Here is a 17,499-nt window from a genome sequence, read left to right as displayed (position 1 = left end):
GAGGCTACAGTGGCGGCCCCTTGTGAGAAGCTTCTTGAAAGCTCCCTCAACTCCAAGTCAGACCCACCTCTGGCCAAGGCCAAGCCGATTAGTGATGGTGGCTGTACCTCTGTGATAACATATTTAAGAAGGGGAACCAGGGAGGGGGTTGGGGGGACTCGTGAGTAGGAGTCAGGACACCTATGTGAACACCAAGGTCAAGGGAAGGAAGGAAGAGGAAGGGGAGATGTGCGCCAGAGCAGAGAGCCCCCCTGTATTCCATGGTGAGACAGCAGGACCGCCCTCCTGCCACCCCTGGAGGTCACCAGAGGAGCAGAGATTCGCCTGCACCCTATGGAAGACCCCTGGAACTCTGTGTGAAGAAGTAGCCCCCACTGTTGTAGGTCAGCACTGGGAGGACTGCAACACGTGGAGGTGACCCATGCCATAGCATCTTGAGAAGAATGCATTCTGTGGGGAGGTCTCATGATGGAGAAAGTCGGTGGAGCACTGTCTCCCAAGAGAGAGATGCCACGTGGAGCAGGGGGAAGAATGCAGAGGAGTGCTTCCCCCACACACCTTGCAGGAAGAAGCAACGAACTGACTGCACCCCACCATGCCCTGCCCCTGTGCAGCTGGGAGAAGGAGGTAGAGATATTGGGGGGAAAAAGCTGAGCCCCGGAAAAAGGGAGGGATGGGGGGGTTTTTAAGATATGGTAACACTTCTCACTGTCCCATTCTATCTGATAAGTGGTGTTGTCCTTAGTGTTTTGAACTGATGACCTTTTTCTTCCCCTAATGAGCATGTCTTTTGCCTGTGACCATAATCACCTGTCCTTATCACAATTTCTGAGCCTTTTGATCCATTTCTCTCCTTCTCAGTGCTGAGAGGGAAAGGGGTGAGTGAAGGGCTGTGTGGCACTCAGTTGTCCTCTGGGCTCAAACCTCAACAAATGAAAAGCATTCCCTCTTATAAGAAACTGTCTTTATCTTTCTCTATAGTCATACTGCTTCAGTAGTAATTAATTCAACAGATCTTAGAGAATGAACTAAGGATATGCTATTTTAGATCAGGTCATCACACTGGGCTTACAACTGCTCTGTACCTTAAAATGGAAACTAGTCCTTCATTTCCATTCTCAAACTCATCATGTACTAATTAAGAATTCAACCTAACATGTGCCAAACTTATGAAATACCTACACATAAAATAGAAAGCACTTAACAATCCCTCTATGATTAAAAGTGCCAGAGTTAGGGGATTCTGTTACTTGTTTTAAGCACTAAGACTGCTTTATACTTCAGAACAGTATTCTGCAATGCTTTATAGATAAAAAGCCAAGGAATCCAAAGACATTTGTGAAACAACCCTACTTTGCTCAACATACAAGAAAAGCTCAATGAGCATGGCAAGCCAAATGAGCTATTCTTGGATTATCCTTCTATAAGCCATATTGCTCAATATGGTAGAACAGCTAGCAGACTTAAAGGAGTAACATTCTCTTTATCAGTAAACTGAAGAATATTTATGTGACTCCTGAAACCCAGTTAGGTTTATTAAATGTGCATGACATCAAGACTTAGAGAGTACATACGTAAGAGATGGGTAACAACAGGAAGCAGCTAAACCTGCAGGCAAGCAAAGGTAGGTGAGATGCTTGTAAAAGCATAAGGGAGTAATTAAAATGTACACAGCAACAGAGAAAGATGCATTTGCAGGCATGCCTGTACAGTTAATTTAGAATGATTGCTCTCACTGCTTCTTCATGTAAGTGACTGCTACAGTGGGAGAACTGAGAAAACAAAATCACTAGGATAAATTTTCAGAAGTCTGTCGAGTCATTCTCATAGTTTGGGCCACCAAAGGGACAGTCTCACTTTTAGCCATGGGCTCCTGTTGCTTTTATCATCCCATCTCTAAAACCTGCCTGAACAGCTGCAGAGCTGATTCAGCTCACCAGCCCCACAAACAGGGGAGAGGAAGGAGGAAAGACAAGGGGCCTGCCTGCAAGCTAAGTCCCCTCACACGGGCACTGGCTGCATGCCAGAGCTAGGTAAGGACACAGCCATTTAATCAGGTCAAGCTGCCCTGCATAATGTCAGCCACAGCCTGCATCTCCACCTGAAGCCTGCAAAATCCTGCACTGGTACAGAAAAAAACCTCAAACTAGTTCTCTGCACCAGAGCTGAATCCGCACGATGAACCAGACAAGGAAGTTCATCCGACTGCAGACTTCCCCCTTCACTGGATTAGGTTCAACCAGGTCCGTTCTCCTACCTGGCATGCAAAGATTCTGCTAACACAGCATAATGAGTGCAAACCCCTCTTTCCAAACACACTGAGGCATTACATCCACTATGGTACAATTACAGCATTTCACAAAGAGGCAGCCCCACTCCTGGTTGACAGCTTTGTCTCCCTCTGCATTTGACCTTGTGGTTGCATAGCTGTAAGGTAAGCTCATCTCCTGAATTTATTCACTCTGCAGCTAACAGTTGCTATATGACACACAAGGAAATGAGGTAGAAGCAGAAATAAGACCACTTCTTTTGGCAAAAGCCCATACTGTTATACCAGCTTATGTATAACATCAAATTGCTTATATATGTATGGTGTGAGATGACTGCTTGGAGTATTCCCTGAACTACAGCCACAAAAGAGGCAGCTGATACATGAAAGCACACTATGGAAAGGACTTGCAGGCCTGTTCTACTACTAACTCTCCCCTTACAGCTTGCACAAGCTCATATCAACAGAAACTTCCTTCAGAAAAAACCTACAGAGTTTCACTCACATCCTTCCAGTAAATCAGTGTATCAGATAAAAATATAACCTTTATAAATATCATCACTTGCATCTTCCCTTTTTTTTTTTTTTTTTTTGGTTTATCCACCCCACAGGATTAGATTTTGTTAGTTGGTGTGTAGTTTTCTGGTTTTTAATTACTGTAAACATGTATATAAAGCACTCTGGAAAAAATACTCAGATAAATCTGTCAAGAGTGAAAGTGTTAGTTATGCTGACACACTGTCCTGTTTCGAAGGAAACATATTGCAAATATAAATGGGGCAGTTTTCACACCACAAATTTACTGCTAAGCTATAAACAGCAACCTCAACTTATTTGGAATGAAATAACCATTAATTTTAGCTAGTATGACAATAGCAGAGGGTTTGGCTTTAGCTTTTTGGTGATTTATGTTTTTCAAGTTTCTGGTTTAACTTCTTACAGTCAAATACTTAGCTTAGTCCAGACTGTCCTACTTTCAAGATGAACAAAAATAATTTAAGTTAAACAAATCTGAACAGCCTTTGAAAGAAGGCCTAGTCAAACAAAAAAAAAAATCTAAATATTGATACAGAAAGGCAGTTCTTAAACCGTGATCAGGAAGGAATGTACTTCCTTACAAAATCTGTCGTACTGCACCATAAGATACACGGGACTCACTCAGAAAGCACAAGCAACCTTCCAGTCTCAGAGAGCTGGAAATTAAGAGTTTGATTTGTCAGAAGATAAATCCTTTGTTGCTCTAAGAGTTTGGCAGTACTATCTAACACAGTAATCTCTGGAATCAAAAGCTGCTGACTGAAGGGTAAGAATATGGACAGGTCTGCATACACAAGAGTAAGAATTTGATTAATTGTACCTTTGCAGCTTTATTCATCATTCTCACACTGATGAAATTCTCTTTTGTAGCTGCTTACCTAATGCCAGTAGTGTACAGGCACAAGTTTAAAGTCCTATGAGCAGCTTGAAACATCACTGAGGAAAAAATGAGAAAAGTTTACCAGAAAGTAACTTGGGTATTATTTCGTTTTCCCCAATGGTCACTGCTGGGTTGTATGCTGCAGGCTATGTGTGACAAAAAAGTATATGCGGACAGCTGTGCCAGCCAGAGCCTGCAGCCCCAGCACCCACCCCAGCTGCTTACTGCTTCCTCACACCACATGCTAATACCTCCGCAGGTCTGGGAAAGCAGATACTCACATGAGAGCTCCCTGACCTGTATCAACCAAAATAACTCAGGTTAGCAAAGTTTACTATTAAAACTGCTTAAGCCAGTATGGCTACTGAAGAAGGAAAGGCACACATACCCTCTGCCAGCTGAGATCCACACTTAAGTCTGCCAGCAGAACAAACATGTACAAGTTAAAAATTTGACACTGCTCTATTCCTTCTACACAGTTAAGCTTCCTAGTTTAAGCAAGAGGTTCTGGGTTTTTTCAGAGATTTTTTTACCCAGACATTATACACAGGTTACTTTCTTCTGGGACACTGCTTTCCTTCACAAACTGTAAGGAAACTCCAGCAATTTCACTGGCTGCACAAACTTTAATTGAATAATAAATGAGCACACAATAAATCGAAACAAAAACTGCATAAGGAACAAGCAAACTAATCTTACCAGTGTATTTAGAATTCACATTACAGATGAAAGACAGTTTTCACTGGACTAACACATTAGCTTTAAGCATTCTGTAGTTGTATTTTGCATGTGAACTATTTAACTGCATGCTACAGTATCAGTGGGGTTTTGTTCTGTTTTGGTTCCCCGTGCCTCACCCTCCCACACACTTTAACAACAGAATACAATCATGAAATAATTCATGTTGAAAGGTACTTCTGGATGGAGGTTGTCTGGCCCAACCCCTTTCCCCCAAAGCAAGGTCTGTTTCAGAGTTACACATGTTGCTAAGGTCTTTGTGGTCAGAGGCTAAGAAACTTGACCAGAAAAATCAAGGTAGGCTTGAAAAAAAAAACCCACCAACAAAACAAAACCCAATCTCCCCTTCTATCCCACAATCTAGCCAGGGCCTATTCTTAAAAAGACATCAGAACTATCACCAAATTTGTTCTCTTCAAGACAACATTTCACAAGAAAATACAAACAGCAAAAAAAACCCAGAAGTATTAGTAAGAATTGAGAGGAAAAGTTAAAGCTAGTTAATTGATGTACTGCAAGCTCTTTTCTGTAATAAACATCTTGAACCTGCAGAATCCTATAGATATAGCAAGTCGTGTTCAATCATCCAGCTAAAGCAGTCCGCATGACAGGCAGCAACTGAGAACTGTACACCCCACCCAGTGGTGTCAGTTATGCTCCTTACATTACCATGCACGTGCACACGTAGAGCTGACCACCATCACATGGAAATACTTAGTCCTGTGATAAGAGAGGGTCTGCAGTGTCTCTGGAGAAAGAGGTACAGACAGACACAGTCAAACGTTACACAGACTTTAAGACTTCCCTCAAACAAGTGTCCCTAAGGAAAGTTGTAAAGCAAGGAGTAAGCTGTGGGCTAAATACTGTTGAACATCTCATGTCACAATTGGCTACCATGGACTAACAGAGTGGGAAAAGTATTTATACAGTTATTTTCAGGTACAAATGCAGTTACAGAAAAAGCCATCCAAAACTATGAAGTGTAATAGGACCATCAGATGAACACTGCCTCCCCCATGATACTCATATTATTATTTATACAATGCTGATTCCAAAACCAGGAAGCTGTTCTACAGAAAAACTATTTCAATTTTTGCCATCTTATTTTTCTATGGTAGGCATGGATGCAGCTCTTCCTACTACACCACTTTCCCAAGTCGACCTTGCTGATGATGGTATCAATAGCTTCAGATCAGAGATTTCATATATGAAGAATGCCCAACTCAGTTTTTCAAGAATCATGTCCACACACTCATCTTGCAGTAAAATCAGTATCAAAATATTTTTTTCCCCCACTGTTGTGCAAGTTTATTTGCAAAACACATGCTATCTCCTCTCTTCCCTCCACAACGTGCAAATGTAAGTTTATCCTATAGTACAGGGCGGTGTGTTTTACACTTCAGACAGTGTATTGCAGCAATGAGAAAAGAACCCACAAATCCAAAAGATTAGAAGAAAAACCCCGCTCAATTAGACAAAATAAGGAACAGCGACAGGGTCACCTGCCCCAACAAGAATAACACTGGGTATTACACAGGACGTACTACCTTAACCCAAATGAACCCAGACAGCGCCACAGATAACCTGAGGAGAGCGAACCAGTGGGGTGACGGGACTCAGCAAGCATGAAGTGGATGGGGGGGCCGGGGAGCGCGGCCACCCCCCCGCCAGGGCTAAGGCCGCGCACGGCAGCCGCGGGGAGGGAGGGGGGATGGAGACGCGTGGCGGCCAGGCTTCAGCCCAGCGCCCGGGGCCCGGGGCCCGTCCTGCCCCGCCCGCCGGCAGGCTGCCCTCGCCTCTCCCCGGGAGGCTTCGCGGGGCTGCGGCGAGACGACGCGGGGAGGGGGCGGCGAGCCAGCGCCCGGACTCGCCCTCCACCGCGGCCAGCGGGGCCGCTGAGCGGCGCCCCGCACAAAATGGCTGCGCGGGGCCGGGCCAAGGGGGGCGGGGAGCCGGAGCCCAACATGAGCATGGCATCGCCCGCCGCTCCGCGGCTCCCTCTACCCGGCAGGAGGGACCGGAGCCCGCCGCGCTGGCGGGAAGCGGCAGCCGGCGCCGCCCGGATGCGGGGCGGCGGGAGGCACAAGCGGTTCCTGTAAGTGAAAGGTCGGGGGGCGCGGGGCCGCCCGCGGGACGCCCCGAGGCCTGAGGCGGGACGCGACGGGACGGGCAGCGCCCCGCGGCGCGGAGAAGGCGGGCCGGCAGCCGCGCGGGCCCGCACCGTTAGCGCGCCGCCGCGGCCGTGGGGGTCGCTCACCTGGCGGGCCCGGCGGCCTCTCCGGCAGGTTTATTTGGCGGCGGCGGCTCCGACTCCCGGAGGTCAGAGTTCGCGACCCCGCCCCCTCGGCTCGGCTCCGCTCGGTTCCGCTCGGCGCCGCCCCGCCCCGCCCCGCCCCGCCGCGGCGGCTGCGCCTGCGCTCGCGCCCGGCCGCCGTGCGGGGAGGGCGGGGCTCGCGCGAGGCCTTGGGCGCCGCGGTCGCGCCCGCCCCCTCTCCCTCGCCCTTCCGGCGGCCGCTAACGGCGCCCTGGGGCGCGGCGGGGCGGTGGCGGCGCCGTGGCCGAGCAGCCGCGGGGGGTGCGGGCGGCTCTTTGTCCGCTCCGGCGGGGCCGGGGGTGCTGCCGCGGGAAGCACCGAGCGCTGAGGTGCTGCGGGCCCGGCCCCCAGAGAAGCGCTCCTCGGGAGGGGACGCCTGAGGCGAAGCTCCCTCGCAGGCGGGGGACGGCGGCTCCGGCCTGGGCCGGTCCAACAGCCCTGCGGGCGCCGTCGTGCCCGTCAGGAGAACTCGAGTCTGCGAGCGCGCAGCGCACTGCGTCCCTGCAAGGGAACGGGAACGGGTCGGCTTTCAGCATCACAGGCGCGAAGCGTTTGCTTCTGCCTCTGGGTAGCGCGGTGGGCTCTTCCCGCTGAGGCAGATGCGTAGATGAGACTTGCAGGTTCGGCTTGAAACAGATAGCACGATGAAGACTTAAAGCGCTTCATCACGCTGACTACCCTCGCAGTTACTGTAGCGGTTCAGCCGGCGAGGCTTGAAAGAGCCGGCTTTGTCCGCCGGCATGGCGGCCGCCAATTACTTCGTTAAATGTCAACGCTGCTCTGAACAGAGTTTGGAAAAGCAACGGGGAGCCTCTCGCTGCTACTGAGTGCGCGTCCTGCTGGAGTAGGGCCTGGAACAAGTGCCAAAGGAACCACTTACCGCTGTTCTGGCTGTGTCTCGACATCCGTTTGGACCAAAGTTGTGTTAGCTAGTTTGTTTATGCTAGTTATTTGTGACCTTAAGGAAGAGTTTTAAACTTTAAATATGCCCCTTTCCCCTCCTCCTCTTCTATCTGTTCTACAAAGATTGTATAGATGTGGCTGTTGATAAGCAGGAACTTCCAAGATCATTTAGGCCACTGGGACCGTATGCACAATTTCATTACCTGAAATTCTTTTAAATCATTTTATGCAATTTCTACTCAATCAGATGAAATAAGCATCAACATTTGATAATCTGTGATATGAAAACCCCTAAAGAATACAAGCAATTTATGCGTTAACATTAACAATTCACGCTCTTATCTTGCCCATTCCTTTACTGCTTTTCTTCCTCCCATGTCCCACAGCTGCACTTGCATCTAGCCATCCCACCTCAAGATCACTAGTTCAGTCAGTACTTGCAAGCATCGTATTTTCTTTTTGATCAAGCACATTCCCAAAAGCCAAATGCAAATGAACCTTATGAAGAATTTTAAAATTGAAGCAATTAATAAACTTGCTAAGTATTTCCTGAAAATGTTACAGCACTCTCAATTTACAGTACTTGCCACTTCTCAAACTAGCCTGAGCTGCATATTGACTTTCTAAATGAAGGAGCTTATTGCAGTTTAATTTCACAAATACCAAAGAATTTGCCCCAAAGCTTATTTCAGACAAGTATTGTGATATCCTCAATAGAGCAGAAATGTCACTTTAACCACTAAAACATATTTTGATTCTTTTTCTTAGCAAGTGACCCAGTTCACACCTGATCTGTATTACAAAGGCATGTCTATGTAGCTGTGTCAGCCAGGATTACAACAGACACATCCCTATCAAAAACATGCAGAGAAGCAAAACCCTTTATGCTGTTACTGCAAGTTATCAAACATCTGTCAGAGAAGTACAAGGAGGCAGCATAACTAACCTGACAGAAAAATCTCTCCCTTACAGGCCCTGCTAAAATACTTATGCCAACAGGAACTGTGTAATTCAGGCATACTTTAATAAATGCAGTAGAGCTGGATTTTGCAAAAGGGTTTATTAATGTAACACCCTTCAGTTCGCCTTCATACAGACATAACTCCCTTAATTCTTTAGAACGATGGTTTCCTAGGATGCCTTCTTTGCCAAGGGTACATCTCTTCACCAGGAGACCAAGAGAACAGCTCTCTCATCCTGCATCCTGGATTCCAGAACAGTCTTATCTCCACTGGTAAATGTTCAAGAATATTGCATCAACAAAGTCCTTTCTCTTTGGGCTAACGTGTCCTAGTCAGCTGTTGCTGCTGCTACAGCTTCTGCTCACAGACCTGTATATCACTGTGCATTATACCATGGGGGCGTAGGGAGCCTCGTTCATTCCTGGGCCGATGAAGCTCCAAAGGGCCATCATCCCCCAGGGCTAGGAGGTGACTTCAGGAGATGAAACCCCACTGCTTGGTGTCCTACACGTGAGACTGCTCTGGAGCAACTTTTTGGATTGTGATGTTTTGTCTACAAGACACACCCAGTTGCAGAAGGGCTTTATAGAAAACAAACACAGACTCATGAAGGCATGGGCTTTTAGTTTGGGGGGGCTAGGGAAGAAGGAACATAAAGTGAAGAACTAGACCACATGAGGCAACTAAGGAAAGACAGGAGGGCAGGAAGATGGAAATCATTTTTGTAGGAAAGACAGCAGTTTCGGTAGTGAGAGTATGTAGTGTTGGCTGACCCGAGCAAGGTAATTCAGTTAAATGTTTCAGGTGGTCAGATCCAGCAGCAGTGTCAGCCTGTGCATACAGCCTACCTTAGCATGCTGTTTTCTGTTTATAAGGGCAAAACGTAGTAGGAATTTTAAAGCAAGACTGATGTGCAAAATAATGACAGTGAATATTGCCATTTGAAAAATCAATGAATACACAAATTACATAATAGATAAAAACCTGAAAACCCAGGCAGACTCAACTAATGTGAATTTATTTATACAAAAATGATACATATCCACAGGAATATTTACAACAACTTTAAACTGTTTTAATTTACAAAATAAAGATTCTATTTCTTTCATTTAGACAGTACAATTTAGGACTGCTCCAAATAAAAGCCTATTTGGAAGGTAAATACAGGGGACAGCAGTTATGGCAAACAAATGCATTGAATGTGTCTTTCCAAACATCTCTTTATGTTGTGATGTAATATACATAATCAAATAATCAAGTTTCCACACACACAAAATATTCAGTAAAATGTGTTCCATAGCTGCTCAGCTCATTTGTTTTAAGTCCTTTGGGCACAAAAAACAGCTTTAAGTTAAAGAGAATTCAGAATCCTAGAACCTTTCATTTATCCAAGAATAAAGATGCTAGAACTAATATTCAATGCTAATGTTTGTCTCATACTCTACTAACGAATCTTAAATTAATTAGTAACTATAGATTCTTATAAGAAGAGGTAGCCAGGTGTTTAAAAACTTCTGGTCTTGTTTTAGTGTTTAGTCAAACAAGAAGTGAATATTTTGATGGTAATGAATCAAAAGGTGAGGTGGGCTGGAGAAAGGGTAAGTTTGAAAAGCAGCCATCTGAAAATGTTATGAAAATGCCTATGTTGTGGATTCTTCATATGACACATACCACTAGTGCTGGTGAAAGAGGAAAAGAAATATTCAAACATGTTTACAAAGACAATTTATTTCACACAGAATTAGACTGCAATATGGGTACTATTGTTTTTAAGGTTCCATTCCAATCTATGCCTGTCACAGAAAGATTTTTTGATTGATCACCTGATTCTGGAAGAAGTCTTCTGATTTTTACAGTACATATTAAACTATTTTCTCACTCTGCACCAAATCCTTGAGAGGTAGTTTGACACCACACAAGGCAGATCTTGGGCACCTTATTCAGTATGTGTTTTATTTTATTGCTCTGTTTTGCAGCAGGGAGATCAATATCAAACCATAAACTGAAATTAAATTAGTGTGCTCCTAGCCAAATTTCTGATTCATTTGCCAGTTCATGGCTTTCCATCTTGGCTGGTGTGCAGTTCCTATGAAAATATTAAGCAGTGCTTCCCTTTGATAATATCAACTGGAAGAGCCACATCACATCTACGTTACATTGGTATCAGTTTGTTTTGGCTAGAGTAAAAACCATGTCAGAAATCAACCTGAGGAGATACGCTACTAGCTTACGTGGCTTCAGTCACCAGCTGGTTTTGAAAATGAAGTAAAAGCCCTTTATATATATAACAAGAGAAAAATATTCATTTATCATGTTTGTATTAAAAGAGAATAAAGGCTTTGATCAGACTCCCACTGAATTTCAAATACTATCTGGTCAAATCTCTAGTGTTTATGAGGGAAGCCAGATCTACAGCCTTAAGTCCCTGATTCAGAAAGGTACTCTAATGAAATGCCTGAAGTCAAGGAAATTACTTGCATACTTAATATTAAGCATTAGGCTTCCAGGCCCACTACTAACTTAACAGAAGCTCTGGAAAATCAAGTTTCTTCAGAGCTATATTAGTATCTTAGACCTGATGTTGAGGTATATGAGGGAGTAAGAGAATTTTGGTTTGCATTTTCATTCTTGGCCTTTCTATGATGACTACTAACTATTCTACCATCTATTCTCTTCCCTTCGTGAGGCCACAGAATAGCTATTAACATGGATTCAAACTAAATTAAAAGTGAATTGATAATTCTGTTACCACAACTAGCTTGATTCAGAGGGCTACTGAGAAGTGTTTCATACAGTAAAATTAACTGGCTACATATGCATTGCATTTGACATAAAAATGGCTTCCTTTCATGTATTTTTCATAGTTCTAGTTCCATTTATGCTATTACAGTGTTAAAAAAATTTCAAAAGTTAAATAGAATAACTGCACCAGATTAATTGGTATTTCCTAATGAGGTATACTGACAATTTTCTTAAAGAAAAAAACCCCAAACACCTAAAACTTAATTGTATTTTTAAAGTGTCAAACAGAACAAATCAGTGTAAACAAACGGTATTTCAAAGAATGGCATACATTTCAATGCCATCTGCACTAAAAATCCTGGGTTTTCTTGGTATGGCAATTCCAGTTTAAACATAGTATTTAAATATACAATAGTTTAAAATTTGGGGTGGGGAGTGTGTGTGCATATATTTGTTTAATGTTCTTTGAACAATAATTTATACAGTGTTTCATACTGTGTACAGAACTCATTTAACACAACATTTTGAAATAAGATATTTCATCTCTTCCCTGTTTATCAAAAATGTATTTTTTACTCTGCTTTAAATTACTACTGGAAACGTAAAAGAAAATATATCCTGCAATTGTTCAAAGATAACTCAATTTAGTCTCTTTGGCATCTGTAGTACTCTAACAGCTTTAATGCCTTATCTCTGTAATTGCAAAGCCCATTTTAAAATGCTTTCCTTTTTCTCTTTTTTAATAATTGAACCATACTTTGCAATTGATTCTGTGATACAGAATTCCTTGTACACTTTAAATGTACCGGCATGCAAGATTTCAACTGCCATTCAAGGAAAGGAGCAGCAATATTATACAACCTCTCATAAAGGATTTTACATAGCCAACAAAGATCCAAAACCTTTGAAATTCCTATTCTGATCTGATTTTGCTAAATTGCAAAGTGAGCATCAGCAACTCAAGAACTATACACAAATCATGAGAAACTGTACAATTGCAACAGATTTGTTTTGTGTTTTGTTTTTTTTGAAAAAGCACATACTTTAGGAATATGTTGACCAACCACCTGCAATTCCGAAGGCATGGGAATTTTGGACCTCACTGCAGACTTCACAAATAATTCTGACCATTACAGTAAACATTGGAATTCAATAAATAACACATTTTGTATCAACACAGAAATACACACAATTCTTTAAAAAAATATTACCTTACACTAAAAATGCAACAACTCCTAATCCTGACAAATATACAATTTTGTGTAGGTTGAGACGGCAGGATTCCGTTTCTTTGAACAGCTGCTGTACTCTGTTTTACCACCATCCTTGGACATGTTCCTTTACACTTGCAGACATGATGCTGACACTGCTATAATATGGTGCCTTCTTGAAAAGCTTCTATCCACCTATTAGAAAAATTAAACACTGTTAGGAAGTTTCTGGTAAAAGTATATATCACACTGCTGTGACTAGCTACAGATTCACACAAGAAGTAACATCATACTTCCATTACCAGTTGGTCTGTTAGTGCAAATGCCAGAAATCTATCCAATGAGTCCAAACATACAAAGCTTGCTAGAGACATGTTAGATTTCCAGTATAAGGCCAGATGACAGAAACTTTTTTCCTTTCCTCTTCCATACTGAAGTTACATGCATAAAGAAGTGAAGCTGGGGAATCAAATGCTCAAAAAGTACGATATGCCAAGGTTCTGCCAGTTTTAACATGATTGCATGCCCTTTAAAGAAACCCAATACTCCTCTTATTTCAATGCAAACATGATCTGGGATGAATCAGGACACCACTGTAACTGAGGTAGCCATCTACATAACCCATGCCCTCTGCTTTAGGAGCTGATACAAGGGTAAAAGTTGGAGTTGAGGGAGAAAGCCACAAGGCACGTGGGCTGGGGTGGAGCAACGGTGCCTTTACATGATGACAGAACTTCCCTGTATTCACAAACACAAATATGTGCTCTTCCAAATCACATATTAACAGATACCCTGCAGATTCTATCCATGAAAATACAAGTATATGTAAAGGGCGTGGAAGTCCTAGAGAGCTGATCCAATGTGTCTCAAAATGGAAATTCAAAGTTAATATTCAGATAATTTTACTCCCTATAGCTATGGTTTCTGTTCCTACTTGATTATGAGGGTGATAAACATCCCCACCTTCTCAAGGATGCTGCAAAAAATAATGTTTCTGAAGCACTCCAATGCTATACTGACAAATACATGGAAAAAATTGAATAATTGTTTTTCAAGTGAGGGCTGAACTGTGTGCATATAAAGGGGCCCACATACTAGTGATTTTTTTTTCCTGAGTGAAAATCTTGCACGAACTGAATGAGACAAAGACCGTAAAGTTATCTTTATCATGGAAATTCAAATCTGCCTTAGTATTCACAGGGTATCTAAACTGTAGTCACAGATGTTGGCTCTTCCTTGTCCTGACTGTTTAACTTTGTAACTGTGTGCATGTTCTTTGAATTCAACCTATTGGTGTGAACGTATTAAGCATGCTCATGCCTGTCTGCACAGACAACTCAAACTTCTATTCCTTACTTTTTAGGGCTCACTGTATTTTCCACTGCCATATATTCACTAAAAAGAACTAAATTGGAATAAAAATATAACAAATTCATAAACAGCTTAAGCACTGGACTAAGAAATTTAAAAGCTCATCAGAAAGCAAACATCTGTTAAAATTTATTACTGCACTTACACAAATACATCAGATATTTTTTTTTGCCCTAACAGGAAAAAAATAGTGTCCACTGATGCAAACAGGACAACAGCATGTTCTTTGTTATTTCTTTTAATGCTATCAAAGCAGCATTTATTCTGGTGGTTCAGCATAAATCTCCCAGGAATATTAAATACTTGGAGAAAGCTTGCAATTTAAGGTTCTTAATATTATTCTTAGCCTCAGTAAAACAAAGTATGTCCAATTTCAAGTCTTCCTACTTATGACAAAAGCCACTGTCTGCATAGGAAAACAAAGCTATATGAATGCCTTGGATTTTTTTAGTGACACAGTGGAAACATTAACAAGGAAACATTTGTGTGCATCTGCAAGTCAAAATACCCCCCAAAATCAAATAAAGGCTTCCAGATTTTGTGTGTAGAGAAGTGTCATTAAGCACTTTCTCAGCTGTTTAAAATTTTCAGTTGTCCTGGGTACTCTGATTTTTAGAATATCCTTATTTGTACAAAACTATGACTGCAGCCATTTGAATGTTAAAGTATTAATAGTGGACTAGTTAGCGCATGAAATCTATTTTATTAATGTAAAATTCATTTGGGAAAACTGCAGTGAAACCAGTCAGATAAGCTAGGCATATAGGCAAGACAACTTAAATGATGTATCGCTTCCACGACCATTTTTAGTTTATTCTGTGATTCATATAGCAAATTTTTTCTACTGATTAATGACCAAGGTTCTAGGTTATTTTATATAGAACACACAATACATAAATTGATAAATATGACTCTAAGCTCAGAAACATCAGCAGGACTTGAAATGAAACAGCTTGTGTGAGCATTCTTTGAATTCAAGCTTTTGGTCTGAACATACTAAGCGTTTCTGGGTACTCATGCACATCTGCACACACACTTCCAGCTTCTGTCCCTTACTTTTGAGGGTTTGCTTTATTTTTCACTGCCATATGTTAATTAAAAATTAACTAAAATTTACAGCTGGAAATAAAAAAGGGACACATCAGTTAATTCTTAAAACACATTGTCTGGATTTCTCCAAAGGTAACATTCAATTTTCACTTAAGCAGACCAGGCATAGAGGTATGAGCTAGGAAAAAGAAAGATTTCTTATTTTATCTTAGACTTTTCCATGCTCATACATTCATTCTTTTGCAAAGGACAGTCTGCTTCTTCATTTAAAGTATTTCAGAAGTCCTAATGAAACCAGGATCTTGTGTTTAAGTAATTTAAAAGTCTTATTTACATATTATAAAATATGCATGTTTTCTACATATGCTTAATAAGTGAATATTAACATTCATGACTTCCAAAGCATTTTCTAGAAAAAAGTAACAGAAATGAATTCAAATGGTTTCTTACTTTTGAGCTGAATGGGGATCATCTGCTTTGAATATGTAAAATAAAGTGTTTTTGTGCAGTAAATGGAACACTCTGGAGTTTTCATCTTTAACTTCACTGACTGTAAATCCAAGCAAAGGTTGGCTTTCTAATGCTGCCACATCCTATTTTACAGAGAAAAAAACAAGACAAAGTTACAGCTTGTAAGAAATACCAAAGAATGCATTTAGACTTTACTCATGCACCATACCATTGCAACAGATTATACAACAAACAAGTTGTTACAAATAGTCACGCACAAAATGCTGCTTTTTATAGTCTCCATGCATGAGTCTCGCCTGTCCAGAGTTTAAGGAGCGCCTGGATGACACTCTTAGCCACATGATTTAGTTTTAGGTGAGGAACAGGGAGAGTTGGACTCAATGATCCTGATAGGTCCCTTCCAACTTGAGATATTCTATGAATCAGCGAACAGGAAATAAAACCTTGTAGACTTCAACACTGCTGCTGTTCTTTTTCTTTCCCTGGTAACACCTACCTTGTCTTTCACTGTATAGTCTCATCATTCTGCCTGGTAAGGATTTCTTATATCAAAATATCAACTACCACCTGGCAGCAGACCAAAGGTCCAACTAGTCCAGTGCCCCCTCCAACAAACTTGGTAGTAAGTTTTCATGTCTTAAAAGGGATATGGGATGATATTAGCTGCACTGAGTATGCTAAAAAGAGGACCTATGGATGTAGCCTATGTTCTCAAGCACTAAAGTCACACTCCAAATACTTTTGATGACTAAACTTATTTTGCTTTCTATTGCTGAAAATTAACAGAATAGGGGAAAAAAGTTGCTGAGTGCTCATAAGTGGTTGGTTAGGAAAGAATAACAAGAGAAGCTGTATATTTTTACCTTCACTTAATTTAATTTCAAAACCTGCCTAAAAAACCAACCCTTTCCTTCCTCATTCATCTAAACTACTTCTTTTTTTATACTCTTGTTTCTTAGTTAATAAATACAATGCACAGCATTTTTGGAAGGAAAAAGAATTTTTCATCCTGTGCAAATTCCAAAACAGTGTTTTTTAACTAGGCAGGGTCCTGAAATGCTTCTGGATAGAAAAAATAAACGAAGATGGTGCATAAATACTGACAAATCAGGTGAAGACTTTGGTAATTGGTTATTGGTAATCTGCTTATTGGATGAAGGAAAGGCTGTGGATGTAGTTTACCTTGACTTTAGCAAGGCCTTTGACACCATTTCCCACAGCATTCTCCTGGTGAAACTGGCTGCTTGAGGCTTGGATGGGCACACGCTTTGCTGGGTAAAAAACTGGCTGGATGGCCGGGCCCAAAGAGTTGTAACAGATGGAGTTAAATCCCGTTGGCAGCCGGTCACAAGTGGTGTCCCCCAGGGCTCAGTGTTGGGGCCACTCCTGTTTAACATCTTTATTGATGATCTAGACAAGGGGATCGAGTGCACCCTCAGTCAGTTTGCAGATGACCCCAAGTTGGGTGGGAGTGTTGATCTGCTCGAGGGTAGGGAGGCTCTGCAGAGAGACCTGGACAGGCTGGAGCCATGGGCTGAGGCCGACTGGAGGAGTTTCAATAAGGCCAAATGCCGGGGGCTGCCCTTGGGCCACAACAACCCCCAGCAGCGCTACAGGCTTGGGGAGGAGTGGCTGGAGAGCTGCCAGTCAGAGAGGGACCTGGGGGTGTTGATTGACAGCCGGCTGAAGAGGAGCCAGCAGTGTGCCCAGGGGCCCAAGAAGGCCAAAGGCATCCTGGCTTGTGTCAGCAATAGCGTGGCCAGCAGGGACAGGGAAGGGATCTTACCCCTGTACTCGGCACTGGTGAGGCCGTACCTCGATTCCTGTGTTCAGTTTTGGGCCCCTCACTACAAAAAGGACATTGAATGACTCGAGCGTGTCCAGAGAAGGGCAACGAAGCTGGTGCAGGCTCTGGAGCACAGGTCGTACGGGGAGCGGCTGAGGGAACTGGGGGTGTTTAGTCTGGAGAAGAGGAGGCTGAGGGGAGACCTCATCGCCCTCTACAGCTACCTGAAAGGAGGTTGAAGAGAGCTGGGGATGAGTCTCTTTAA

General features: G+C 42.7%; 2 protein-coding genes across 6 annotated transcripts in view; both read right to left on the bottom strand.

Annotated features, from left to right (window-relative positions):
* NR2C1 (nuclear receptor subfamily 2 group C member 1) overlaps positions 1-6,798 on the bottom strand; it is a 56,594-nt gene extending 49,796 nt beyond the window's left edge. For 2 of the 3 annotated variants that reach the window (XM_074902730.1, XM_074902733.1), the window contains exon 1: positions 6,682-6,786. The gene's annotated coding sequence lies outside the window, so the exon portion shown is untranslated. Of the gene's footprint in view, positions 1-6,681 lie in introns of all 3 variants that reach the window. The other variant, XM_074902731.1, reaches the window with a different exon arrangement.
* Positions 6,799-9,600: 2,802 nt separating this feature from the next.
* FGD6 (FYVE, RhoGEF and PH domain containing 6) overlaps positions 9,601-17,499 on the bottom strand; it is a 75,096-nt gene continuing 67,197 nt past the window's right edge. For 2 of the 3 annotated variants that reach the window (XM_074902729.1, XM_074902728.1), the window contains 2 exons: positions 15,428-15,570; positions 9,601-12,751 (listed from right to left, as the gene is read on the bottom strand). In XM_074902729.1, the coding sequence (XP_074758830.1) occupies positions 12,715-12,751; positions 15,428-15,570 (180 nt within the window). In that variant the 3' untranslated portion in view covers positions 9,601-12,714. Of the gene's footprint in view, positions 12,752-15,427; positions 15,571-17,499 lie in introns of those variants that run through there. The other variant, XR_012633400.1, reaches the window with a different exon arrangement.

The sequence above is a fragment of the Athene noctua genome, chromosome 3 (assembly GCF_965140245.1).
Source record: "Athene noctua chromosome 3, bAthNoc1.hap1.1, whole genome shotgun sequence".
In the NCBI taxonomy this organism is placed as follows: domain Eukaryota; kingdom Metazoa; phylum Chordata; class Aves; order Strigiformes; family Strigidae; genus Athene; species Athene noctua.
This window is presented reverse-complemented; position numbering and strand designations above follow the sequence as displayed.